Raw genomic sequence first — 26,930 nt, forward strand, 5'->3', positions numbered from 1 at the left:
GCAGATGAGGAAAACAGCCTGACCATGACAGCTCTACTACTTTTATTTACTTCAAATGAGGGATTAGGCAGGAACCAAATCTACAGACTTAAGGACCAAATATGAGCCATGAATTTATAAATGTGCCCCAACCTAAATTTATCACATTGTAGTGGGTGAATCATTTAAAACTCCACAGGGACTTTACTTTCTGGCCGCACTGCACTTACTTTTTGACTCTTGTGGCTTTATTAGGTTTCCAGACCTTACCAAGTTTCTATTTCCTGGGCTGTGTGCAGCAGTTCTAAAGCTGGCCTTTTTATATTGGTTGATGGGCAAAGGGTCGTCCAGCCTGACACCCGGCAGCCGCGCAGCTCCCTGTCCAGGCCCACGTGCGCACCGGGGGCAACACGCATTAGTCGCCCACAGGGGCCTGGGACGGAGCAGGGCGAGGGCTCACCTAACAGTGGCTAAGGAATAGGGTTTCTTTAATTATGGGCCAGGGCGGTGACACTGAGCCCCCTCCTCCGACTGCAGCCTTCCAGACACTGGCTAAGTGCTCCGCTCCGCCGAGGAGGCCAGTCCCCCCGCGGGGCGCAATTCTGCCGCTGTAATTTCTGATGCCCATTAGTGACCGCAAACAGCGCACCGGGCTCACACGAGGAGTCCAGGCGCACAGCAATGCCACGCTGTAAAAAGACCCTTTTAATGCAATGTTATTGCATTATGCCCTCCTCATAGACCAAGCCAAAAGTCCCATTTGCAGTCCCTGAAGAATATTATCAGAAATTCTTCTCCACAGTTACCAAAGGGCAGGCCAAAGCCGATATATATTTGTAACATATCTCATATATATCTCATATATATCGCTACAAAGATGCAAAAGCACTGGTCTCCACTACATATAAAGGGCATCCTCTCCCTTTTTCATTAGACCTGGTAATGTTTTGCAAATTGACTGGACTAAAAGCCAGAACAGTGCATCTTCTTAAGTCGACTCCTTAAAGAGGAGCCGTATGGAAGTCCAAACTCCATAATCAATACAAATGTGGCAGTAAATGTCGTCAATTCATCCCCCCCACTTATGCTGATTTAACATGTTCCCAGTAACGGCGTGTGTTTGGGAGAAAAAGACACAGTGAAGCGGAGAGAGAGTCGCCGAGGGAGGGGCGGAAGGGGGGCGGATTTATCGATCAGGGCTGGACACATGGTAGCCACCGAGCCCCTCTGCCGTGATTAATCTTTGGGCTCGGGAGTTGGCCAATGACACCTGACAGGCCTCCCCCTCAAACTCCTCCATTTCTCTTCATTACGGGCCGTATTTTTGGACACCGCGCTGGAGAGTAATCATTTACCTTTATTGTGTTTATAAAGCCGCAGCACGGATGACCCTTCCTATATTGAATTGAGGACATCAAAAGATCACTGGACATTGATTAGGAGGATATTAAAGTCATTCAAATGCTATATTTATATGTCAAACAACCGCAGAGTGAAAAGAGATGCTATTTGGCCCCAAACGAAAACAAATGGCTGGTCGGTCCGGGATGAAGTAAACCTCCCAAACCCCAGCCAGAGCTTATTGAATATCCACAGTAATTGTCGGACAAAGGCTACGGAGACTAAGCACACAAATAATGCATTCATACCTGGACTTTATGACTTTGATAATTGGATTCTTTTCATTTTATCACTGCAAAAGAAAAAGTGTCCACGTTAAGAGTGGATTTACTGCGGTTTGGGCTTAACGCTGCTGTGGTTTCCGACCCCATCCAAGTACAGTACTGAAATAACTGCGCCGAATGTGTCACATCACGGGCTAGAACGGTCAGCACTTTTCCTCCCAGATACTTAATCATCAAGTAGTTTCAAATTTAATACATCTGGAAACGGCTAAATAGTATATATATCATGTCCGCGGATGGAGAAATACAGTGGGGGGAGAGGAATCCAGTATATAGTGGGCTCACATACTTCTGTTTATATTTTTTAAACTTACACTGTATTTCTAAAGCGACCCAGTGCGGATGGCTACTTTTTGAAAGCCCTTTCCCACCACAGTAACTTGCCATTTTTTACTTGCACTGTATTCTCTAACAGAGGAAGTGTAGTGCGGCGGTGATTGATGACAAAGAGCCCACTTTGTTCCTTCACAATTATCAACAAATGGGCCGAAGCAGATTTTATGTCATGATTAGAGCCGCTGTTAATTTCACATGAAGGGAATGAGTGCGGAGATTGACGGCCACTGTCCAGCACTCCATCATCCCTTTATCGCGGGTTTAAACGTTTTCATGACTCTTTCCCTCCTTCATTTGCATTTCGCCTCATTAGATATAGCCATTTCTCCAAGATCCATTTCCTGGACTTAATGCTTTTTATTTGATCAGCCGAACCTCCGCGGCTAACTAGCCGCCGTTTCGTATGACATCACTCCATTAGTGTCCGCGCCACCTCAACCTTCTCTACGCGCCGTTTCTGTCTGTCCCTGCTCTTCCTTATAGATCCTAGATTATCGGCCTATTTCTTTTTTTTTTTTTCAAACACATCCTCTTCTTGCAGGTGTTTTGACCCAATTGAGCATTTTTGAGTAATCTTTGAATCTTCTCCACTGGCTAGACGTGTTACGTATCCAGGAAGTGCTTTCCTCACCTACGCTTAATCCTTTCATTGCAGAGTAAAAACACTCGCCATAGCTTCACTACAGCCACACGAGCCACACGATTTGCACGAACAGCTGCACAACAAAGGGGAGCAAGAGGAGGAGGGGTGGGCGGGGCTTACAGTGAGACTGTGAAAATCAGGAAGTGAAACTACTGGATTGTCTTCTTTTTTTTAGATCAATATTGCATTTTCTAACCAGTGAAGCACAAAAGCCCTCTTTAAACTTTAAAAAACCCAAACCTCATGACATCAGCGAGTGAGTGTTTTGAAAATAAAGTGTTGTGTTGAAACGCCACTTTAGGTATGATTTTGACAACAAAGCAAAGCGCAAAGTCATTTTCAATAATATGGACAATCCCAGTGTTCTGTCTGTCCTTCTCTTCCACATACTTCCACTCTATTGTGACTCTTTTTTTAGTCTTTATCCTCCCCAGCGGCTGCAGCAGAGGCCCAGTGGTGAGCTCTGAGGGCTCAAAGTGCACGGCCGTCGTGCAAAGGGCCGTACCCGACCAAGGGACCAGAGGTGTTTTTGGACGGCCTAATGGCATTTTGATGTTCATAAGCACACGGGCGACGTGAGGGGAGGGCAGACAGGGAGGTGAAGAGTGGCTGTTGTTTTATTTTATACATGTACTTTTTATTTTCTATTTTTTTCCTAAGGAATGAGAGGTGGGGAGTCAGCAGAGGACTGTCAGCAGAAGACTTGCCGAGTCCTGACAGACACAGAGCGTGTTTTCTCGTGTCACAGCTGATTACGTTCAGGCCGGAGAGGAAACAGTGCAGGGAGGAGACACAGAGGTGGGGTCTACATGATCGAAGTAAACCTCCGCTTGTTCAGAATACGTCTCCAATATGAAATGCATTATAGTTTGCTGTATCTTTTATGGTACGTCCGTAAACATGCTAACTGAACTATTGCAGCCTTTTGAGATTGGCTCATTGTGACCATTATAATGGCGTTTTCAATCCGTTTTTGATGCGCCCCGCAGTGCTACTCTGTAACAAGAATGTAAAAATCGCAAGTTTACAAGCTGAAACTTACTTGGACTTATTCCTGACAGCAAAGACCCTCTCCCTCTTCATGAGGAATAAGTTTCACACACAGCTGAAGTCGCGGCTCGCACAGATCGGCTTTGGTGTCTGTTCCACTTTGTCCGTTTATCTGTTGTTTCTCTTTTCGTATTCTTTCGGCTCGGCGCTGTCCAGAAAAAGCAATTAGGTTCAAAAAACGGCCGCACGGGGGAAAAAAAAGAAGGGGGCCAAGCTGAGAATAAACTCGGGTTGGTGTGTGTCAGACAATTTTGCGTTCACAGGGGTCTCTCCACGCTTTGTCGGGACACCATTTTCCCCTCTATTTTGGAGATTACACGGGTTGCTGCGCCAGGTGACCCTCATGGTCCGGGAGGCCGCAGACGGTCTGGCAGAGTTTAAACTCGCTCAACCTCATTCTGTAAGGACAACGCTGCATTTGTAACAATTTGCCGACATTTCTTTCCGAACCGGTTGATCCCGCAGCAGTCGTGAAGGTTTAGTTGCTTTAACCTGGGATTGGACGAGGATCAAGTGGCCGGACAAACTTACATATGGTTAGTCAACATGTTTATTGAAGCATGTGGTTTTTGTGCTAGCTTAATAATTCAGTCTTGTCTCCAAATTTTGTGCTCCTGATCGTATTAAAAACCGCTGCACAATAGAGCGAACCGCCGCGTGTTTAGCATCATGTCGTCCGTGCAGTGGGAGCGTCTCCATTGACCCTTTTATGGACAATAAAACAAATCAGATCGGTTGGTTAACATGCAGGCACAGCAAACTGGAAGATCACTGTTTATCTCTACAACACATGCAATCAGTGGAAATGCCAGCGCAGGCCTGTCATTTCGCGCCTCCCGCCGCGGCGCTGAGAGGAGCCACCGTGGCGGAAAATCACCTGTTTAGGAGTTGAACACAGCCTCGTCTCTCCTTATTCCCGCCGCTTGCTCTCTCTCTCTCGCTCTCTCCCACCCCGGACCATAATACTCAGCGCTCGGGGATGCGGCTTCTCTTTGCGCCTAGTTTGAGCACAACAATAACATCTGCGAGGGGCTATCATCAAATAAAACACGATATTTTAGAGAAATCGCACAATGACACGCTGCGGCTCTCGGGGTGTGTTAGCACCTCGCAGATCACATTATCCGTGTGTTGATCTGCAGCCTTTGTTTGGATGCGTTCAAGTGCCTGTGGTTGGCTTTCCTTTGTGCGCTCACTTAACCGCTGGGGCCCACAGAATCCTGTTTATGGTGTGTGGATTTAAAAAAAAAAAGTACTATAAAAAACTATTTCAACATCATGGACTTTTCTCTACTTTCTGTTGCTCGGTTATCCCACTTTCAACCCAAAACATGCAAAACAGGGTTAAGTCCCCTGGTCTCTCCAGTGCTGCCCCCGGTCAAAGCATGACTCAAATTTAGTGGATGTATTTCCCTACATGGACCAAAAAAGATTCTACAAACAAACAAAAGTTCTCGCCACATTATGAAGGACACATCTTTAAAGGGGCTAGATGCAAGTTTGCCATTTTTTACTCACTACTCCCATCTCAGGTCAGACGTGTAACTGCACCTTCCATATTAAACACTTCGGACCCCGAATTACCACCTTTTTGAGTGACAGTGCAGGATTTTAGAGGCAGTTGTGGTGAACAGGTCTTTTAAACTCTGTATAGTCCCTTTAATAAAGCATTTTCTCCATGCACAAGTACTGCATTCATGTTACTGGTTTGTTTAGTCATTTCGCTCCATTGAACACCCGATCGTGTTAAGCCTTCACTTAATGGAGAGAGCAGTGTTTGCTCGTTTTTTTGTTTTTTTTTGTGTTAACTGTCAAAATGTGTATCTAACTTGAGTACTCGTAATAGCAGTTGTCAGTGTGGGCAAATGAACTCCACTCACGCACTGATATAATTCTATGTTCATATACAGGAGCAGTCTACGCAGTCTACTGTGTGTGAGTAAACAACATCTGACTTGTTTGATCTAGTGCAGCACTCTTTTTCTCTTTTAACATCACCATAATCCTGTACAATTTGTGATAACTTACAATATAAACAATGTGTTGATTCGGCAAAAAATACCAGCCAAAACTTGTGTCAGAGCTAGATACTCATTTGCAAAGAGATTACAAAGAGCGGACCTAATCTATACAATTATGAGCTCTAGCGTTGATATTGTAAACTATTACACAGCCCCAATTTCTCATCATTCTATCCGATGATAAAATCCCGCTCTCCGTTTTTTACGGTGTTCAGATTTCTAAAGGACATCCGCTGGACACATAAAAGACGGTCTTGCGATTATCGAGGAAAAACTGGATGACTTTCAGACGAGGGGAGGCAATATCAATCACGGCCAATTTGAGGCCACCAACATGAAATATGATTTCATAAGACAAATGCAGTGTCATTCTTAATGTGCTTAACCTTTACTGTCAATGAAAAAGTATTGATCGCTCGGTGGCATTTTTTCATCATTTGATTTGAGAAAGTGTAATAATATATATGTGGTGGGTGGGAGAGATGAAAGATGTATGGCCGGTGAGTGATCTCAGATGAACACAGCTGAATTCCCCACAGAAAACGCACTGTGGAAAAGTTAGTTTGACTGTTCCAAATACATGTTGTTTTACATACACTGACTGAGACATCAGCTGCTGCGAGTGTTCAGCCTGTTACCAAACGGTTTCTATTATTCCTCCATTCTGCTGAGTAATTGGGGGGGTCTACTATCTCTTCTCGGTCTTTGATCTACTTACTCAACCTAATAAGACTTGCTCTGCTGCACTACAACCAAATCAGCAGTGCATTTTCAGCCTTCTAATAAGTGGTTAGCTTGATTTATATGGGTAATCGGCGATGTGCACAGCTCTTCAGCCTCTCCCTTTAGCATGGCGCTCCTTCTCTGAGGCCAGTCCCGATGAGTCCGATACAGCAGGCTAAAGATGGTCTTTTTTACCCCCCCCCCCTTCTACAAAAGTAACAGTGCGCGTTATGACACTGGAGAAGTTCTTAGTCGAAGCGTATTGAGGCGGTGGACGATACAGTGATGCATGGTTCCATTGTGTGAGTGGGATAGAGCCGGGTCATTGCCGCCGGTAGACAGACTGGACTGGGCCCGTGGGGAGCCTTGGGGGCCAAAGGAAGCACTTACAGTGGTAAAATGGCCACTTATTCACAGCGTTTTCACTGCTCCACCCCACCGCCGAGCCTCCCACTGCGTCCAGACCTCAGACCTGTGGGAACTGTATGATCGACTGTGTAGCCCTCACCACTGGACTGCACAGCCCGCGCTGCAGTTAGCCTCTCTGGCCTTAGCAACACAGAACAAAGTGAGAAGCCCCCACGCGGAGCTCTTCATTCAGGACATCTGCATTAGCAGTGAACACCGGGCCTTGGAAAACTCACATGTGCCTTTTAATGATGTGTTTCAGCAGCTCAACCCTCTGGCCAGTCAGGCGGCGATGGCAGCGGCCGCAGCCCTGGGCTCCATCGGCTCCCAGGTGTTTGGGAACACCCTGTCAAACCTGCAGGGAGCCACCGGACAGCTGGTGACCAATGCACAAGGACAGGTGGGTGGAACAACACCTAATTAAATATTACACTGAGCACGGTTTCCACAGTAACAGCCTCTGAACCACACACACTCCATCATAAACAATGGCCAATCGAGAGAACAGCCTTTGTGATAGATTTCCAGTGCAGGGTCTTTAGGCGGTTTGTCTACAATATAGAAAGAGTGCAACCATATATTAAGCTTTTTGGGAATAAACAAAGCCCTTGTTTCTCTTATCCGCATGCGCCCGTCGCAGTAAAATGCTGACCTTGTCATATTTACAGGGTGGCTGCAGAATTGTTCCATCAGTAGCCAGAGGCTTGAACGATGATGCTTGTCATTGTGGAGCCCTATCTAATGAATCATCTTATCGTAGGTGCACCCAGCACATATTAAAGGAAAATTGTGTGGACAATGTGCCCTTTTATGCCACTCCATGTTATTTACCTTAACCCCATCTTACACACACAGCAGAACAAGTAACCCGAGCAACAGCAGTGCGTAAACATTCCCACTGTAGTATATATGGACTAGACAAGTCATTTACTGGTGTTCACTCAGAGTAAAGCATGTATGGCTCATAGGTGAGTGTGTAGAACAGAGCCTTGATGCTAAATGCCAGTAATGAGACAGTATGGCCTCTCTGTCCCGCGGAGCCTGCAGCGCTGGGGACAGATCACTGTGGATATGGACTTGATGGGATGCTCTGTGCTTTTGTAGTGTCTTGGCGGCTGACACTCCCTGACATAATCAGGTCACTGAGACGGTCAAAGCCCTGGGCTACAGCCTTTGCTCCCCATCTCATTATTCCTGCGCATTATTCAGGGGAAACATGCACTCCCCTATCAGAGGGTCCCGACCGCCCCCTCCCCTCACTATGGGACATTATACAGGCTATTACGAAGGCTCAAACAAGGCCGCAGGTCCAGCACAGGCCGCTACTGTAAATCAAAACTCAGCTCAGATTTGTTTTATGATTACTTTCATTATAATGCAGAGAGTGTTTCTATCATCTGTTCCACAGTTGCAAAAGTCACCTTTCTTTGAATATAAAATGTCTTTAACCTCCTCATTTCTCTCCTAAAAGACCCTTTGATGAGTGCGAGCTCCAGGGACCTTGAAAAGTGCCAGCTTTGATGGACATGGGGAACTCAATATGTTTTTTAAGCTTAATTATACTGGCCACAGCCTTTTTATTCACCAAGGAGAATCAATGAGGCTCTTTTATCCACACGGCTGCTACAACAATGCTGTTCAAGCTGCAGATGAAAGCAGAATATTGCTCAGTCAATCTCACTCTGCATCTGTTTCACTGTTTTTACGAAGGCAAAACTCTCAACTAAATTTCTCTTAAGTTTGAAACAAAAGTGAGCTTGAAATGGGGTCGTTACCGGCCGTTGCGGGAAATGTTCTGGATTTCCTGAAAGATGTAGATGCTCCAGGAATGATTTGTACCCGAGCGAATCCCTCTGCTGTCGTCCCAGGGGCATCGGGCCGTGTCTGTAAACCCCTGGGCGCTGTGTTTGTGGCGTCAGGCCATCTATCCACTTTGCACAGCGGCTTCTCATAAGGGGGAGTCTCCTGGGTGTAGCGTAATGCGGGTTCTGTAGGCAAAGTAAGGCTGCAAATGTAAACTGGGGGGATACAAATGACACTCAAATAGAACCAGTTCAGGATTAAGTCCCAATACATAGAAGGCAATAGAAAGAGCACGCAGCGTCTCTGACCTTCCAAATATAACGGCATCATTAACCACATTTAAATGTTTGGCTTTAAATATGAAAATAAAGTTCTGTATTTACTTGGTTTCCTTCATCCTGCTATAGTCTAAAAGTTGATGCCAACCTCAGAGTGTTTATGAAGTGCACTTTTGGATACATTCTTCCAGGCAGTGTCTCTCTGGGGTCCAGACCATGGCTAAAGACACAGATTTGCACCGGCTGAAGAGATGACATTTTGGGAAAAACAAGTGCGGCATAATCGTAATGAGTTCTGCAGCGTGAAGGAAGGACACATGTGTTGTAGAAGGCAAACTGAGAAGTGAAAGAAAGAGGCCCATTGGGAGAAAGCTTTTTAGTCTAAACTAAAGGCATGTACTGCAGGCCAGGGTCAGGTTAAAACAAACTTCCCGTAACTTACCTAAACTTCTGTTATGTTTGAAATGTTTATTGTTCAAAAAATGACCGAAACTTGTCTTAAATTGTTAATTCCTTAATACAAAGTGCGTTTTTACTGGAGTGGAACGATGAAATGTGTGCGAGACATTGAGCTGAAGAGCCCATTGCATCATGGGACAGAGATAAGAGTGGAGCTGTCACTCGCCTGCTCCTTTATTATGCTTATAGAAGAACCACTTAGTCCAATGATGATGAATAATTGAGCGGAACAAGTTCCCTGCCACAGACACATGCAAAGCGCGATCTGTAGGACTCAGGAGACACAGGCGTCAGCCCGGGCAATAAAATATGCTAAGTGGCAGGAGCGCATTACAGGGAGTTTGTAAAGCCGCGCGGAGAGAGAGATAAATTATCTCATCCCTAATGCGAAGCAACGTAAGCAAATGAGCCGTGGCAGGGATGAATTACAGAGCGCGGCCCACCTTTCCCCACTCATCCCTCCCTATTATGTCAGGCAGAGGCGCACAGGAAACACACAGGCAGCCGACTGTGAGGGAGGAGAGGCTTGTTTGTAAAGCATTTGATTTCATAATTGGGTCCAAGTGTAGAGATTTTGACTGGTGCATCAAGACTGATATTCAAAGGCAGTGAAAGAACAATTTTCTCAAAGTAGCCTCAGCCTTGCTGCTAAACAAGAGAATTCAGAGGAATGGGCGTGATGCGTGCTGCGCTCTCTGGTGTAATGAGGCCTGGTGGAGCAGCGCTGTCAGCAGGGGGTGGGCAGAGGAGCCCAGAACCAGTCCCCAGATGACATTAACCTTCATCATGGTGAAGAGGCGCTAAGTCCCCCCCTAAAGCGCCACTCTCGGCCACACTCTGGCAGCTCTGAGAGCTAAAACGCTGCAGTGACACTCTGCCGCCCCCTTTGATCTGCCCTTCCTGATTACAGCCACAGAGGAGAGGCGCGCCGGGCGGAGGGGCAGGAGGCCTCAAGTGCCCCTGGGACCCTGCACTTGTTAGAAGCAGGGCCTGTCTCACTCTCTGATGCTCCCTTTTTCTACACTTATTGTTTCTTTTTGTGCTCCTTCTTCCCTTTTCTTCCTTTTTGCTTGTGTGCGGGTGAAATGGGGGTCTCAGCCGTCCTCCCGAAGACAGACAAAGACACTTAGACGCACACACACTCTGTGTGTGTAAGTGTGTGTGTGTGTGTGTGTGTGTGTGTGCCACACACCCTCGCACACAGTCTGTGATGGATAATACAGTCATTGGTGTGCACCATCACACACACAGGTATTCTGTGCTGACCTTTGCAGTGTGCTCCCAGCAGTCTGCCCTGGCTCCTCTCGCCCCGGCCTGTAAGACCTCCGCTGTGACAGATGATCACCAGACACTTGTGCATGTTTGTCTCCAAATCACACACTAAGCTCTTCAAATACAGAAACTGTCCCCCTCTTTAAATCAGAAATGTACGTATGGACCGATACCACTGGAGTCAGAATAAAGATATGAATGCTATGCGTTATATATGTAACTTCTACATCAACACATCTCCAAGTTTCTCTTCTGCACTGATGGCTATGGAGGCATTAAACCAGTGGATTTCCGTTGTTGTAGTTCCCAAAATGTCCACGTGCAGATGTTGGCAGCACAACCACCAGCAGCAGCACCACCTCCGGCTCTTGTAATAGGTGCGAGCTTGTGGCTTGTTTCTGATCAGTCCGAGTCTAACCTCAGAAAGCAGCTCGCAGCTCGCAGCTGGGATCATTAAGACTGATGCCTCCAGTAGCGCTCACCTCCTCTGTTCTCTGCGCCTTTTAAAACCGCCCAGCTGATTTTGTCTCTTCTCTGCCCCCTTTGTAGATAATTGGAACAATCCCACTGATTCCCAACTCTGCAGGGCCCTCCAGCCAATCAGGGGGCGGCAACCCGGCGCTGCAGGTTCAGCCAATTACACCGCAGCTCCTGACCAACGCTCAAGGCCAGATCATCGCCACGGTGATCGGCAATCAGATCCTTCCTGTCATCAACACCCAGGGAATCACGCTGTCGCCAATCAAGCCCGGACAGCAGGTACCAATGATACTGGCACGTCCAGTACTGTACACAGTACACTCTAAACATGCAACCTAATGGACAACTCTCCAGACTATGAGCAACACCTAGTGGACTGTTCACTCACAGGAGGCGTATTGAAAGCTACAGGATTAATCGCAGTCATATTGAAATTGCTATTTTTATGGTTGTAATTAGCTGATAGCAAAGGCTACAAGTATTGAGGTAATATATCATCCTCTGAAAACTACAAAAAACATCTTCCTGGGGTCGTCTTATGTATTTAAAACATTGTGGTGTGGGCTCTACAAACATGTAGTGAAATGCATTGATTCCAGATGTTAATGTTGCTAGCTTAAATGTGCACTGTGTAAACTCAATCCTGATTTAAAATACGTTATTTACAAACCTAATCGCAATTGCAAAAAACTCATCAGAAGTGCAATTTTTTTCCAAAACTGCTCAGTGCAGTGCGAGGCACATCACAGTCTCGTATATTTCCCCATTTGACACTTATAACGCTCATTTGCATCATGCCTCTCACAAAAAGCCGGCTTTTAGCTCAATTGTTCCCTATGCGAGTGTCTGTTTGGGAGGCACTTGTCAGCCAACATTTCAGGAGCAGACTCAAAAGAGGCTCCGGCGCCCCTGTAGATTCCCCCAAAAAACAACACTTTTCATCACTTCTGTAAACTCCCAGCCCCCCTCCCTCTCCTCCCCACGCCCCCTGCCCCTCTTCCTCCTCAATCACTCCTTACCTGCGTCCTCGCCGACCTCCAACCACAGGCGTTTTGTTTTGTCTTAAAGGCGCAGGTCGTTTTGCGCGGACAATTTAGACTTCTCTGCATACGCGGGTTTGACAGTGGATAAAAACATTATTGACTGGATAATGGCGATGTCAGGGGGAATTACAGGGTAAAAGTTCACGTCTGAGCGGCCCGTACAGTGCGGGGATGGATGAACTCGCTCCCGAGACGGACAACTAATTGCGCGGCCGCGGCGACGACCACCAGATCATCCTCTCGAATGAATTAATGCATTTGTAATAATGTTTATGCTTTTGTCTCCACTTCAAAGCCCCCGTGTACGGCGCCGTTCCGCGGGCATAATTTACGGTTGTCAGAGTGTGCAGTGTAGAGCATTTCCAGTGAAGCTAAATAATTCTCAGAGGCTGTCAACAGCGCTGACAGTAGTGCGCATCGCTGTTGACACCCCCCCCCCCCCCCCCCACAAACCACCACCAGCATCCAAAACAAACACATGCCACCCGCAAAATAATTAATAGCAAAAAAAAGGAGGGAAAGGAGAAGCCCGGGCCCAGCTTTTACGACAGCTTTAAAAGTGTAGACGCGCCATTTTGATCTTGTAAGAGCATTTCAATAGTGCATAAAACATGAAAATACATTGTCTTTCACAGCCCCGCGGATCATGACTGAGGTGTGATACAGGGAGTGCTGTGTCCACATGTTTTCACTTCTTTCCCCCGCTGCCGTTATTAGCTCCGGCGAGGAGTGACGAGTCTTAATTGTCACGCGCGTTAACATTTCATGACTGAGCTGAGGCGTACAGACAGCGAGCAGAGCTGTACTCACTTTCCTTTTAGCTCCCTCTGTCTCCTGCGCAGTGTTAGTCTATTAGGCCGCCGGTATATCCCGCTGTCACTCCCGATACCGCAGGCGCTCGTCATTAACATCTATTATCAGTGCAATCTCGTTACCACGGCGTGTTAACTGTCTAATTTAATAGCTGTAGATTTGTTGATTAGATTTACTGACCACAGCGACGTGATTACATGAAGTAACCGCCGTGTGGTAATGTGGAAGGAAAGTGGATGGATTTCAGTCACCCTTTTCTGTCATCGATAACATTTGTAGAACGGTGACACATTTCAAAACATTACTGGAGCTGGCGCATCTTTGAGTAATCTTTGAATCCTCACCGGTGGCTGTTCTTAGCGTCACGGTGACAGCTCCCAGAATGCTCCTCCTGAGGTCCTACAAATACAGAAAATGCTCTCAAAAAACCTCTCAATCTCTTGCTAAGCTTATCATTCATTTGCTACATTAACCCTGTGCCTCAAATTTCTCTTTGTGATTGAATAATACTTGCTAGTACTGAAGTCAATTATATACATATTCCCGCTGACTTGTTTCATGTGGACAAGCCCAGTAATTACAGAGATATAAACCATAAACCAGGTCAAAACCTCTGCATTTTTGGCTCTTTGGATTGTTATGCAGTCATGTGAGTGCGACCTGTGCTTGTGTCCTTGTCCCCAGCTGCCCCAGGCTCCCCAGGGTCAGTCGGGTCCAGTGACGTCCCAGCCCAGCCTGCTGCACATGCACAGACAGAGCCCTCTCCACCACCAGCCCTCTTCCTCCTCCTCCACCTCCTCCTCGGCCTCTTCGGCTCTCAGCGTGGGACAGCTGGTCAGCAGTAAGTGTCCGCCACACGGCCACAGAAAAACACCACGGAGAATCAGGAGAGCACGAGCAACACTGGCTCCCTACCAAAAGGAAATCTTCATATGCTGCAGCAATAACCTCAATTCTACAACTACAGAACGCCTTTTAATGCCCAAATACAGTATTGTTAATGCTTCAAACGTATTCAAATGACATTCAAGGTCTTATTATTGGCATTTACAAGCATGAAGTAATATAATCTCAGAACAACTCCTCCTCTCCTCTGTTGTAGCTGATCTGATGTGGCATGTGCTCTTTTTAATGAACATAAGCTTCATTCTTGGGACGATCTGACCATTGGCAGGCCCGTATAAATCACCGGGCCTCCGCCTGTCAGCATACAGCCTCCGCCTTTAAAAAACTGCTTTATTCTGATAAATTTCATTTGTCACAGTCGATTCCCCTAAACTCCACATAAACTCATTTTAAGTCAAGCTTCCAAGCCGCGCAATTTAATCAAAAACACAAGTCGCAATTGATCAACTTGTTGTAGACATTGTGTTTAGTGCATGTTTACTTGTAGCTGGGAAAAATCTCTGGTAAACTGTTTTTGGCCTGCGCAGAATCACAATCACTGGCGTAAATAGAATTAGCGCTATATGCTGAGTACAGGGGCATATGGTTTCCTTTCAGTTTCACTTACTGCATACATACACCAATCCCCTGACAGAGTGAGCAGCCGAGACGAGATGAAATGCCAGTGTCAGCCGCCGACAAACAGCATAAAACTATTAAACTACGCTGTGTCCCTTACTGCTCTTTACAATAATCAGATGGGAAATGTCAATCCAAAGGGAGCGTGTCAGTGTGCATTTATTCTTTTGTATGTGATTTATATCTGCACAAAGTCGGCCGAGCGTAAATCCTGTTTCATAGTGGCACTGTCCTCCATAAATTACAACACAGCGCCTGGACTCAACTGGTGCCAACAAAATAGGAGGTAAAGCTCGGGCTGGATGATTTTTCCCAGTCTTATTTTGATTTTGATTGATTTTATTTTGTTTAAACATCTTTTACTAATGCGGGTGAAGTAAAGCTCATATTAGCGGAATGAAATGCACTAAAGATCAGCTAAGCACTGAGAATGCTACTCTTGCTGTTGTTTAACAGATAAGAATTTGGAAGAGGACCCACTCTTCTTAAAGGGACTATACAGAGTTTAAAAATGTTAAAACTAAGTACTTTCCTCCCCCTACATGTTCCATTAATGTCCTGATGTGTAGAATGAGCCCAGACCTGTTCACCACAACTGCCTCTAAAATCCTGCACTGTCACTCAGAAAGATGTTCATTTGGGTCCAAAGTGCCATCATGCTCGAGCTTAATATAGAAACTGCAGTTACGCGTAAGACCTGAGGTGGCAGTAGTGAGTATAGAATGACCAACTTGCATCTAGTCTCTTTAAACTTCATGTTTTCTTCGTTGCCTGCGGAGATTTGTGTAGTAACAAAACAATGTACTCAAGTAAGAGTAACTTTACTTTGAAATAGTAGAAGTAGAAAGTAGTGAACTAAATCATTTCTCAAGTCAAAAATGTAAGTTGACTGTGAGTTCCGAGTGAGCGTAAAAATCGGATTCACGATTTAGTAGTGACATAAATTATGAGAAACAAAACATGAAATTATGTAAAAATCCAAGCATTTCTAAAGAAAATGCCTAAAAATATATAGTACAAAAAGTGTTTTTCTGAAGAGTTTAGTACATGAAAAACAAACTACATCTATTATATGTGTCAACATGAAGCTTTTGCAACTTAAAGATTGACTCACTTTGGTGGAACAAGTAACTATTTTTTTAAATCAAGTAAAAGTACAGATGGGAAGTACAGGGCTGGGACGATCCACTTTTTTCCCGATCTGATACGTATCACGATACTCAGGGGCCGATCCGATATGTATTGCAATACAATTACAAGTAATTATGATTTGTAATATGTTAACATTAAAATGTATAAAAAGAAAACAGTCATGTGTTTAAAGTTCATAAACCCAATTCCATTTGACAGTTATTGACGTGTTAAGATCGAAAAGTGAATTAACACAAAATGTAGTATTGAAAGTATTGCGCTAACAGATACTTCAATACAATATTACTAAAGAAGAAGTAAAAAAATAAAAAAGTTCTAAGAAGTACAACTGCTTCAAAAGGTAAATATAGCAGAGCAAATGTAACTGAGTACTACCCGCCTCTAGTTACCTCCAGTCAAAACAAAGCACCACTAAAATGAGCTGCTCCGCCCACAGTTAAAGGCCCTGAACCCGATTTTGTTTTACTACAAACAATGAAAGAGGAAGCCACTAAATTAAAATATGAATTGTGGTCCAAACATATTTATAACATCACAATGCTTTTAGCCAATGAAAATGCCTGTAATAAAAAATAAATAAATAAAGATTCCCGTGCCTGGCCTTTGTGTGTGGGGAGTTTGAATGTTCTCTCTCTGGTTTTGTACTTCAACCCAAAACATGCACAGTAGGGTAATACCTCCAGCTTGGTACTACTGACCAAGATCAGTTTGGGCAAAACAAATTTCCCTACGGTGATAGTAAAGTCTGAATGTATGAAATAATGAAGTTCTTTTTCCATTGTGCCATATTATATTCATTTATAGGTTGAATACTGGATATGGATTTAAGTTAGAAGGTAATTTGTTTCGATGACACGCGTAGCTGAGCATGAATGGATGAGACAGTGACAGTAAGGTAATAGTCACTTTCTCAGCCTGAGCTAATCTCAGCATATGTACTGTATCTCTGACTGGTCTAATGAAGAAAGCAGGTTATAGATGTAGACAGGCCAACTCTGCAGCTCAGTGTTCACTCAGGCACACAATCCCGCGGATAACAGCCTGTCATTTAGACATTACAAATTGGCCGTTTAATTTACTGTGCTCCCAGACTGATTATCTGAGCGATTAGTGTGTTCAGGCTGGGATCATTTCAGCTCTTTTAATTGTACCTTTTATTCACTTTGCGTTCATTCCTTGTAAATTGTGTTGTTATTCGTGATGGGAAAGTGCATTATCTTAAAGACTCGGGCCCCGGAGGCGGCGTAGCATTAGTGGCCCGGGCCCCTCTAAGTAAATGGAGTCCTGTGGGAGTGATGAAGTGATGCTCATCAATGTGGAGATGATGGGCCGAAGCAGCGAGCGCCCGTCCCTCCCATTTAGTGTGTCCCGGTCAGAGCGTTCACACGTCTAGAGCCCGCCGCGTACGCTACACATCACTTATGAGCCACAAGGAGATGGCAGCCCATAGATTTCTGCTTAAATACGCTTGGAGGATTCCTTTAATAATTCATCGATAATGACCAAGATGAATTATTCAGAGGCACAAACTTTGCTTTGGTAAGCAGGACGCCCGGACCCCTGACAGTGATGTACAATGTGAAATCACTTTTTATTAGTCCAGAAATTCTTCAACATGCGGCAGTTTGTCAGACGTTTGTGCGCTCCGGTCTGCAGCTTAAACATTCCAAGTGAGACTGAGCTGTTTTCTGTGGGTCGTTTGAAATGATGTTCAACACTAAGTCAGACCGGCCATTTCAGAAGAACATACTGTATGAACAACACACTGACATTAAAGACGTGCTCAAGTTTCACCTACTTTTGCATGTTTATTATTTCACTTCTTTATTGGAAATGGGCTCAGGGGAACTATTCCCTAACTGTGGCTTTGCAACTATACTGTACATAAGGGCCTAGGGTTAGTAGTGCAGCTACAGTGACAGTACAGACAGGAATTCTTAAAGGCACACTGTAACATTTTGAACTATACTGTTGTCAGAGCAAAACGCAGTGTTAGGGTAATGTATTACAAAAGTAACAAGTTACACAAATATATTCCTTTTTTTCCAGTGACTAAGGAATATAACATATTACTTAGATTACGAGTGCATTTAAATGTGTGAATGAAAAAATGTCAAACTCCCCGAAATAAAATGCAGCATACCAGATCAAGTTGTTGGACACTGCTGTATAAGATCTGCGGTCTGTAGTTAATGTCGTCAAAACAAAACACGAAAATGAGAAAATGGGGGAAAGCGAAGGAAAAGGAAATATCTGACTGCACATTTGCTCAGTGGCATTATTAATATCATAGTTTATATTTTGCCAAAAGTAACTCAAAAGTAACTCAAAGTAGTGCAACTCAGCTACATTTTTGAAACAGTAATATGTAATACAAACATATTACATTTTTAAAGCTGTAATCACTAATATAGAATAGATTAAAATGCTTAAGTAACTTGCCCAACAATGACAAAACGTGCTCCCAATGAGCAGCTCGACACAGGAAATGTTATTACTGCAATGGTTAATCAAAGAATGGATTTGGATGAGAACCTAACCTATTAAAAAAGCTCAAACTCTACTTAGACAAGCTGGAGACGTACCCGCTCCCGGTAAAGTTAAGTCAATTCTACACGTTGTGGCTTTAAGTTTGTAGAGTGAACTCTTAGTGGTTGGACACGTGTGTGATTGACGGCAAAATGTGTAAATGTTGTCACTGGAGGCCTTGTGGAAGCAGGTGAAAGCACATTTCTGTTTCTATTCTTGGGGGTTCAGCCTGACTACACGCTTCTCCAATCCTTTACAAGGTAGTTAGCGTTCTCTTCGTGTGTTCTGAAAGGAGTGATTGACAGGCAGTTTAACCAATCAGAGAAACGCAGGGTCCGTCCAACATGGCGGCCTACGGTGTGTGAAAACACTACATTTAACAAGAAACATCCCCCCCCAAAGCCTGCCTACAGAACAAGTATTTACCAGTATTTAGACATTGACACTTGTTTTTACAAGTAATTCTAGGCTGTTCATATATTACACATTCTTTAGAATAACATTGACTCTCCATTAGTGGAAAAATACGATTAATTCCCACACTGGTCTGGCATTATTGAATAAAATGGCGTAGTAATAACAGAAACATGAAAACCTTGTCATATGTTCTTTACTGTAATGTCCACATTATGTCCACACGCTACAGCTGTATGTGTCTACTTATGCAGAAAAAGGCAGACGTCCGTATACAATAAGACATACCGGCTCCATTCAATCTTTTTCTGTCATATTATCAGGCCCCGTGTGCGGTGCTTTTGTATGGGAGATTAAAGATTAACACTTGCCCCACAAAAACATGGCCCTCCTCTATTCACTCCTCGGCTGAGTTTATTCTTCAAAGCGGCGCTCAGATATATGGAGTTGACCGCGGGAGGGCAGAGCTGGATAATAAGTGGCGACCGAGGCGAGGGCTGTTTGCCGAGCGGCGTTTGGGAAGATGCACATGATGACAGCGGCGTGCCGGGTTAATGAAATGATTTGTGCACGTTGTGCCCGCAGACCCGCAGACTGCGCCCAGCGAGGTGGACGGGGTCAACCTGGAGGAGATCCGAGAGTTTGCCAAAGCCTTCAAGATCCGCCGCCTGTCGCTGGGGCTGACTCAGACGCAGGTGGGCCAGGCTCTCAGCGCGGCAGAGGGGCCCGCCTACAGCCAGTCGGCCATATGCAGGTAAGCACTCTCCGCAGCTGTGAGGGCCACTTTTTAACATTTAGAAATGCCCCGCTCTGTCAAAGAGAGAGCCACAGCTTCAGTGAAACGGGCACTACATTTCTGCCCTTGGATATTCTTATCTGAAATGAAATGTACATAATTAGAAACAATCTTTACTCTTATTCAAGTCAAACTTTTTCTACTTTTATTTCAGTCAAATCTGCTACACTGCACAAAATAGTACCAACACTTTACATTCAATCATTTTTATGAAGAGAAAAATTCAGATTCAGATTCAGCTTATTTGCCATTTGCAGTATAGATTCACTCAGAAACATAAAAGACACATAAAAAAAAGGTTACAATAGAGGTTTTTGTGAAACGCAATTAAAAGGTAAAAACCTGTGTTAGCTGAATGAAGCTACTTTACATTGGCAGAGCCTCTGTCAGATGTATGTCGCCAGCTTGTATATAATCACAGTGGACAGTATCATCTTTTGGCCAATGGCCACTCCTTATTGTGATACACAATCCCAGGCCAGTGCTTGGGTCTACATTCTCCACATTCATACTCAAAATATTTCTCATTATTATAAAAGTATCTATAAAACTTCCCAAACCTAAAGGCCGCAACGTCCAAAATCATGAGACCAACAAGAGCATTTAATCATTTCAGGTGCAAAACATATTAATGTGGTTTATGTGGTTTAAGTTAAATTGATTACTTTGTTTTTATATTTGGGATCATTTTACAAAGTGTGATGTTTTAACAAAAAAAAGAGAAAACATTAAATTCAGTGTTCTAATCTTTAAAAATCTTGTCTCAAAATCATCCGGCGACCCCCAGCCTCAGTGTCCCGACCCATAGTTTGAGAACCACTGAGCTGAGTGCATTTTAGTGGTTCTAAAGTGGCATAACATCTGTGCCCCACCTTCAATCTTTCACATCGCACACACAAAATAACTACATATTTCAACCAACATTAAATTGCATTATAATAAACCAATTCTGTCGATTGAAGCACTGACCATGAAGCTGACTCTGAAAAACTGGTAAACCCAGTCCATTTGAACGTTGGTGTATAGACGGCTTTTTGTTCATAAACACTTCCAACACCTTGATGTTGTTACACAAACCATTTTTGCTAAAGTCATGGAAAAGCCTTTAAATTAGGAACGAGGCCTCCGTGTCCGCACCGTGTCTGCGCTCCCTCCCTCTCCCCGTTTGACATGACAGCCGCCTGTTACTTATGCAAAATACATCCCAGAGTATTACATGAAGCACTTAAAGCATTTAATAATTACTAAGGCTGGCTGCGTCGGAGCATGAGAACGGCTGCTGGAGATGATCTGCTAATAAGATTCGCATGTTTTATGGCAGCCGCGAGGACAGTTTAGCCCTAAATGGAGCATTATATATTCATGAGATAATCAGACAATCAGCGCTTTATCCTTCCTGTTTTTCCACTCCAATGCCACTTCACTTAAAGACGGCCAATAAGACGAATGTACCCTTCACATCAGAGCTAGTGACCCACATCGTGTCCTAATGCTACTTCCTCCTCAACGGCTAAGTATGTACCACATGTGCATAAAGGATGTAGCTATGAATTTTACAGACTGTAGTAACTCAAAGAACACTTAGGGCGTTGTTGTTTTAGTCATTTCCAGCTCTGCTTTTGGTGTTACTTGAAAACGTTGATGCCAAGCTACAGTTTGTTCTATTGTAAAACAGTAAACAAATATTCACTCATGACGTCAATGACACTGGTTCTGACATTTGCATCGATTCTACAATATGAAAATCAAAAGTGCATCAAGGTTTGGGTATCACAATAAACTACAATCAAAATTTCAATCGATTTTTGCTGCCCGTTCCCTCCTTCTTCCTCCAGAGTGCGTCCTGGAAACGTGCACTGTTTGACCCGCGCTGTTTATGTGACAGTGCTGCCACTCTCTTTTTAAAATTTCATCGCATCAAAATCAAGCGGCCGATCAAAAGTGAAGCGCTACAGGCCCCGACTCCTTATGAGCCGCGCCGCCTGCTACTAATGCTCAAAATCTTCAAATCGCACATGAAATATTCACAACCGGGCATAATTCAAATATTTATAACAGACATTAAAAGCCATTAGCCTCAAAAAAAAATAAACACACCCGGTTGCTTGTTATTGCAGGAGTCTTCCCCTTGTATGACAGAGGACGTGACACGCTGATGGGGGAGAGATGCACATGCTTGAGTTTAGTTTACATCAACATGGACGTTTGACTTTGGGGGAGAGAGGCTCCAGGGTTTAGTTAGAACTCAAGACGGGGAACATACAGTGACAGATCACGTCTGCTCCCATTGCTCAGTATTGCTCCAGACTTTTTATGAGTTAATAATAAACAAGCATGTCCGAGGGTGGAGTTTGGACATATTATATATACGGAGGTAACTCTTCAATTTCAGCGTTCAGGTAAACCTGCTTAGATTTGTGATGTTTTTTTTTTTAAGAACATATCTAGATATCCGTTGATGCTTGGTTATATAACATAAAATACAAACCCCTAACATACTGCTTTAGCGCCTCTGAGTGGGGTGGTACATGAAGTGACCAATCAGATTACAGAGACATTCAGAACATTAGCTCCTTAGCATGCTGTAGCTCTGTTAGTGCTTGATTCCACAATAAGTCTAATAATTAAAAGAAAAATGTATTAAGCCTAGAGAATTGTAACCGTCTTAAATATGCTATTGTTGGAACTGGACTTGTTTAAAGCCAAGGCTCACAGTGGTGCCAGGACACGGGCCTCCAGCCTCTGGATAAAATGTCTCCTGTAACTTATGGAACAGTCTCCCCCTCACTGTCAGGGGATGTCCCACATTTCCTTTATTCAAAACTCAACATGTGGCTTAAAACAAACCAGTCCTGTGACTTTTGAACATTTCTGTTGCAGCACCAACTTCTGTTCCATTGTTTTTATTGTGCACTTGTGTCATCTGCCCTGGGACCATGGACGTATATCAGCCCTGTGTTATTGTTGCTTCAATGCAGATGTTGGTTAATATGCACTGTCCCTGTCCATGTTTGGCATTGAATAAAAGCATCAGTTTTGCTCTAAATTGATGAATGTGTGGTTTGACAGTACAGGCCATACCACTAATTAGATACCAGAATAAAATACAGACAAAAAAATGATATAATTATTTAACTTCAAAGAAAAACAGAACAGAATGAAATCCTTTATGTGAGTGATGATCATGTGTGTGAGCAGCCACGGACCTTCGTCTGAATTTTACCTCTACACCCGGAGTCTCACAGATGTATTCAAATTTGGGCAAAACAATTGCAAGAATTTTGTCAATTCTGTACCTGAATTTAAAAAACAAATGAGGACGCAGTGGAGCCCATCGTCTAAGTAAATATCCAAGGATGGTCATTATTGCATTTTTTAGCTAACTTAACTCACAAGGTTCACCTCCTCCCAAACCAGTTAAGTGCTAATACAACATTCTTACTATGTCGTAAACCCAAATCCATTACTGCGGCACTCCTCACATCCTTGACATCAGTGTTTGGCATTGACCACTGCCGGCTCCAAACGATTAAAAACACTCTTTTGACCAATGAACTCCCAATGATCCACCGTCAATATCAACACGAGCACCTATTTGAAGGTTTGCCCCGTCCGACAAAGTGCTTTTAAAATGTTTCCACTGTGCCAAATGTCATAGAAGAAGCCGGTCCAAAACAGGTTTGTCGGAAAGTTCAAAAGTTCATCCAGGCTTCTTTCGTACCGTGACATGATCTGAAAATTAGCTGCTGAGACCACACAGTCTTTATTCTCTTTTGTTGAGGGTTAATGGATTTATGGGGCATCTACTTGAAGAAACAAAAAGAAGAAAGAAATATTTGAAATCAGAAATAAGTTAATAGATAAAGATAAATAGATAAAGTATGTGGGTCCAAAAGCAAAAATGAAGGGAGATCTGAGTCGCTCCGAGTAGATGATTAGAAATCCTTTATTTGAGCAATGGGACGTGCCGTGGCATTTCTGAGGCATTGTTTCAGGCCTGCAGGAGTGCGATCCTAAAATGGAGCACTTGTAACCAGGCTCCTGAGGTACTTAGAGTTATAGCCGCCACGCTGGAGGTGCATCTGGGGCAGAAATGGCGGCGCGGGGGAGTGCACACACACACACACACACTCTCTCTTCTCATTTTAGTACCCGCGCTTCCTGTTGATCCATGAAATGTCCTGTCTCTGGTGACTCTTCATATTTACTAATGTATTCCCCGCAGTACTCCCCGCTGTTTAGATGCGGGACGGGGTTATAAATAATGGCGCCTGTCGACAGGGCTGGAATGCGCAGGCGAGGTGTAGGGGAAGGCGTGCATGGGCATCTCCTCCTCACACCATTAAAAAAACGTCTTGGGCGCATTGTTTGCTCCGCTGAGACTCCAGACTCCTCCGAGCTCTCTCTGTCCCTCCATCAGGCCACTAAAAGCATCTTTGCACGTCACGCTTGCTCCATAACACCAGTTATTTATTCAGATATATATTTGACTTTCCAGTGCTATCAAAACCTGCGACTTGTGATTGTATATCGCCAGTGAGAGTACATACCACATGCCCGGTACCTTTAAGATAAGTAGTAATAGTACAAAGTTACATAAACGGCGTGAAAAAAGCGCCAGGCTTCACTGAGCTGTGGGTCCGTTCTTTTGACAGAGCGAGCTGCTAAAATGTCAGAATTATAAGTGTGCAAATGTATTCTTATTAATTATAAAAAATGAGGGGTTGTTAGAAGGGGGAAGAAAGTTTGAAAAATGTATTAAATGTACATTTGATAAATAATTCAACTGCTTTTGGTTAAATAAATAATGGTGCCATATTTAACTGCTTGCATTAGAGATTTTGTGTGTTATATATATTTTTTTCCTTCTCTTGGAAGTCGTGAATTTCAGACTGTTTCTTTTGCACTTTTATCATTTGAATAATATAGTGTATTATTGCCAGTTTTGAGACAGAGACTTGCTGCATGTTCACTTCCGGGTGCAGACGGGAAACAGAAGTCCCTATTATGTTACTTTTAGCTTGATTTTAGATGGGGAACCACAATGGCCTACAGTTTGAGATAATGGCTCCATACATATTGAATTGGCCTTCTAGTCTTTGTTTTCTGGGTCAACTATAATGTTAAAAAGGTTTAGGTCATAGTTGACAATCAGCAGTTGATGGTAAAAACATGCATTTGGGTGGGTTTGATACAGTAGTGATATAGAGCAAATAGACTGATAGATAAAGTGAACGAAATGACTAAAAGGGGCTTGTGTTTGCTCAGCTGAACCCGGATGGCAGTCTCGGCCTCCAAAGAGCTTATCCCTTGTTCGCTTCTAGGGCTTCTAAGTAAGTTTCTTTTTCTTTCTTAATTCTCCCCAGACACACCATCCTGAGAAGCCACTTTTTCCTACCACAGGAAGCCCAGGAGAACACTATAGGTAACAGTCTGACTGGCAAACTGAACCCTGGCCTTTTATATCCTGCCAGGTTTGAGAAGTTGGACATCACCCCTAAAAGCGCCCAGAAGATTAAGCCCGTTCTGGAGCGCTGGATGGCGGAGGCCGAAGCGCGCCACCGCTCCGGGATGCAGAACCTGACCGAGTTTATCGGCAGCGAGCCGTCCAAAAAGCGCAAGCGGAGGACCTCGTTCACCCCGCAGGCGCTGGAGATCCTCAACAGCCACTTTGAGAAGAACACGCACCCGTCGGGACAGGAAATGACGGAGATCGCCGAGAAACTGAACTATGACAGGGAGGTGGTGCGGGTGTGGTTCTGCAACAAGAGGCAGGCTTTGAAAAACACGATAAAGCGCCTAAAACAGCCCGAGCTGGGTCCCGCCGCGCCCATGGACTCTCTCACCGATTCTCTCGAGGATCTCCCCAAGTGAACGGCTTCCCCCCCTCCCCCCCAAATAAAAAACAAAACAAAACACGAAACTCTCGGAGCGGCAGCCATTACACAAGCGAGAAGCCGTGGGACGGACTCTTTGTGATGGGACAGTCGAACGAAAACTTAAATGTTGTGAGCGTGAAAACCACAGTTATGTAAATGAACTTGGCAAAAACCAAAAAAGAGATTATTATGTGAGAAATATGTAAAAAGAACAAAAAAAGAAAAAAAAACAATCCACCTGTGCTGTTTTAGACTCTGGCCGTGCAGACCAGACTATTGCCCAAATTTCGGTTCTCGCGACGAGGAGGGATTTAGTAAAGAGATCATACCAAATCAAAACACTATTTACCAAAGTCTGTTGCATCTAAGAATAATTTTGTAATGTAAATGTTCTCTAAATTTCTACATTTGTACTGGCAAACTCTAAGCTATATGTGTGAAGTTGAATATACGTTCTATCTTTGTCTTGCTACCTTTTTTCTTCATTGTTTGTAAATATCGGGGTGGGGTGGGGGGAGCGGGAAAATCTGTCACACTGATGGGACTTCTTTTGGACGAGAATACCTTTTCTTGCTGTCGAACAATTGCATAATATTGTTGTTGGCCTGTTTTTTTGTTGTTGTTTTTTTCATCTATCGACACTTTTACGTTTGTGCCACTTCTACAGGTATTTACAGATGATGGGACGAGATTGTTTGGGACGCTGAGGTGAGGGGGAGGGCAGCTTCGATCTGAGCTACTGTGTCATTCTGTTGCCAAAGCTTGATAGCCAAAGAACACATTCACTTCAGCTCAAGGACTGGCAAATATTTAGCTGTTTTTAATTTGTTTTATTCTGTATGTGGATTTTGCTGCTTCTTTTTTTTTTCTTCCTCTTGAGAGCGATCTTTCATTCCGCGGGTCAGCTAAAACATTTTTGGAGTGCCGGCCAAAGCTTTCAGTTCCTTTTCACGGCTACGTGGACGGAAGAGCGACAAAAATTGAGGCGATAACTGCCACAGAAAAGATCTTGTATTGACTTTTAATTACTTTCCGCTTTCCTCGCTTTCTTTTCAAATGAGTTCTACACTTTCGGAGGTTTACAAACTGTTTACAATGTTCATCTTTATTCTATGACACTGAACACATCGCGGACGTGCTTTGCGAGCGAGCTTGACATTACGATTCAAAAAAGGGTCACTTTTTTTCAAACCAGGGCTTGCGGATGAATAAAATGTAAATATTCCCACATTCTATTCTCGATTTGCAAAGTAATATTTCAACAAACCGCGGCCTGTCTCTTTCAGGAACTGCAAGAACGGCTGAGAACAAGTGTCACATGTCGAAACGAGTGAACTTGATTCGAAGTGAGGTGAAATTTGACGCAATTTATGCAGAATCGCGTCCGCTCGATATCTGTCTTATCCCGTCAGTGAAAAGGAGGAAGATTTAAGTAAAGAAGAAGAAGTAAGTGCAAAAAAGGAATCACTATCGTCAGTCGATTGCACAGTCGATTTTAAGGTAAAGGATTTGTTTCGTTTTGTCATCGACTTCGTTTGCTTTAGTTCGAACGAGGATCAGTGCTGAGGCTTATTAACACAAAAGCTGCAAAACCAAAAACTTGTACTTTAAAAAAAAAAAAAAACACACAAAAAAAAGAAAAG

General features: G+C 43.9%; 1 protein-coding gene across 4 annotated transcripts in view; it reads left to right on the plus strand.

Annotated features, from left to right (window-relative positions):
* The window catches only part of pou6f2 (POU class 6 homeobox 2), a 66,873-nt gene extending 41,571 nt beyond the window's left edge, over nt 1-25,302 (plus strand). For 2 of the 4 annotated variants that reach the window (XM_079576398.1, XM_079576397.1), the window contains 5 exons: nt 7,108-7,245; nt 11,207-11,416; nt 13,678-13,834; nt 19,198-19,366; nt 24,775-25,302. In XM_079576398.1, coding sequence (XP_079432524.1) covers nt 7,108-7,245; nt 11,207-11,416; nt 13,678-13,834; nt 19,198-19,366; nt 24,775-25,282 — 1,182 coding nt within the window. In that variant the 3' untranslated portion in view covers nt 25,283-25,302. The remainder of the gene's footprint in view (nt 1-7,107; nt 7,246-11,206; nt 11,417-13,677; nt 13,835-19,197; nt 19,367-24,774) is intronic. The other 2 variants (XM_079576400.1, XM_079576399.1) reach the window with 2 other exon arrangements.
* The last annotated feature ends 1,628 nt before the right edge of the window (nt 25,303-26,930 follow it).

The sequence above is a fragment of the Gobius niger genome (genome assembly GCF_951799975.1).
Source record: "Gobius niger genome assembly, chromosome: 18".
In the NCBI taxonomy this organism is placed as follows: Eukaryota; Metazoa; Chordata; class Actinopteri; order Gobiiformes; family Gobiidae; genus Gobius; species Gobius niger.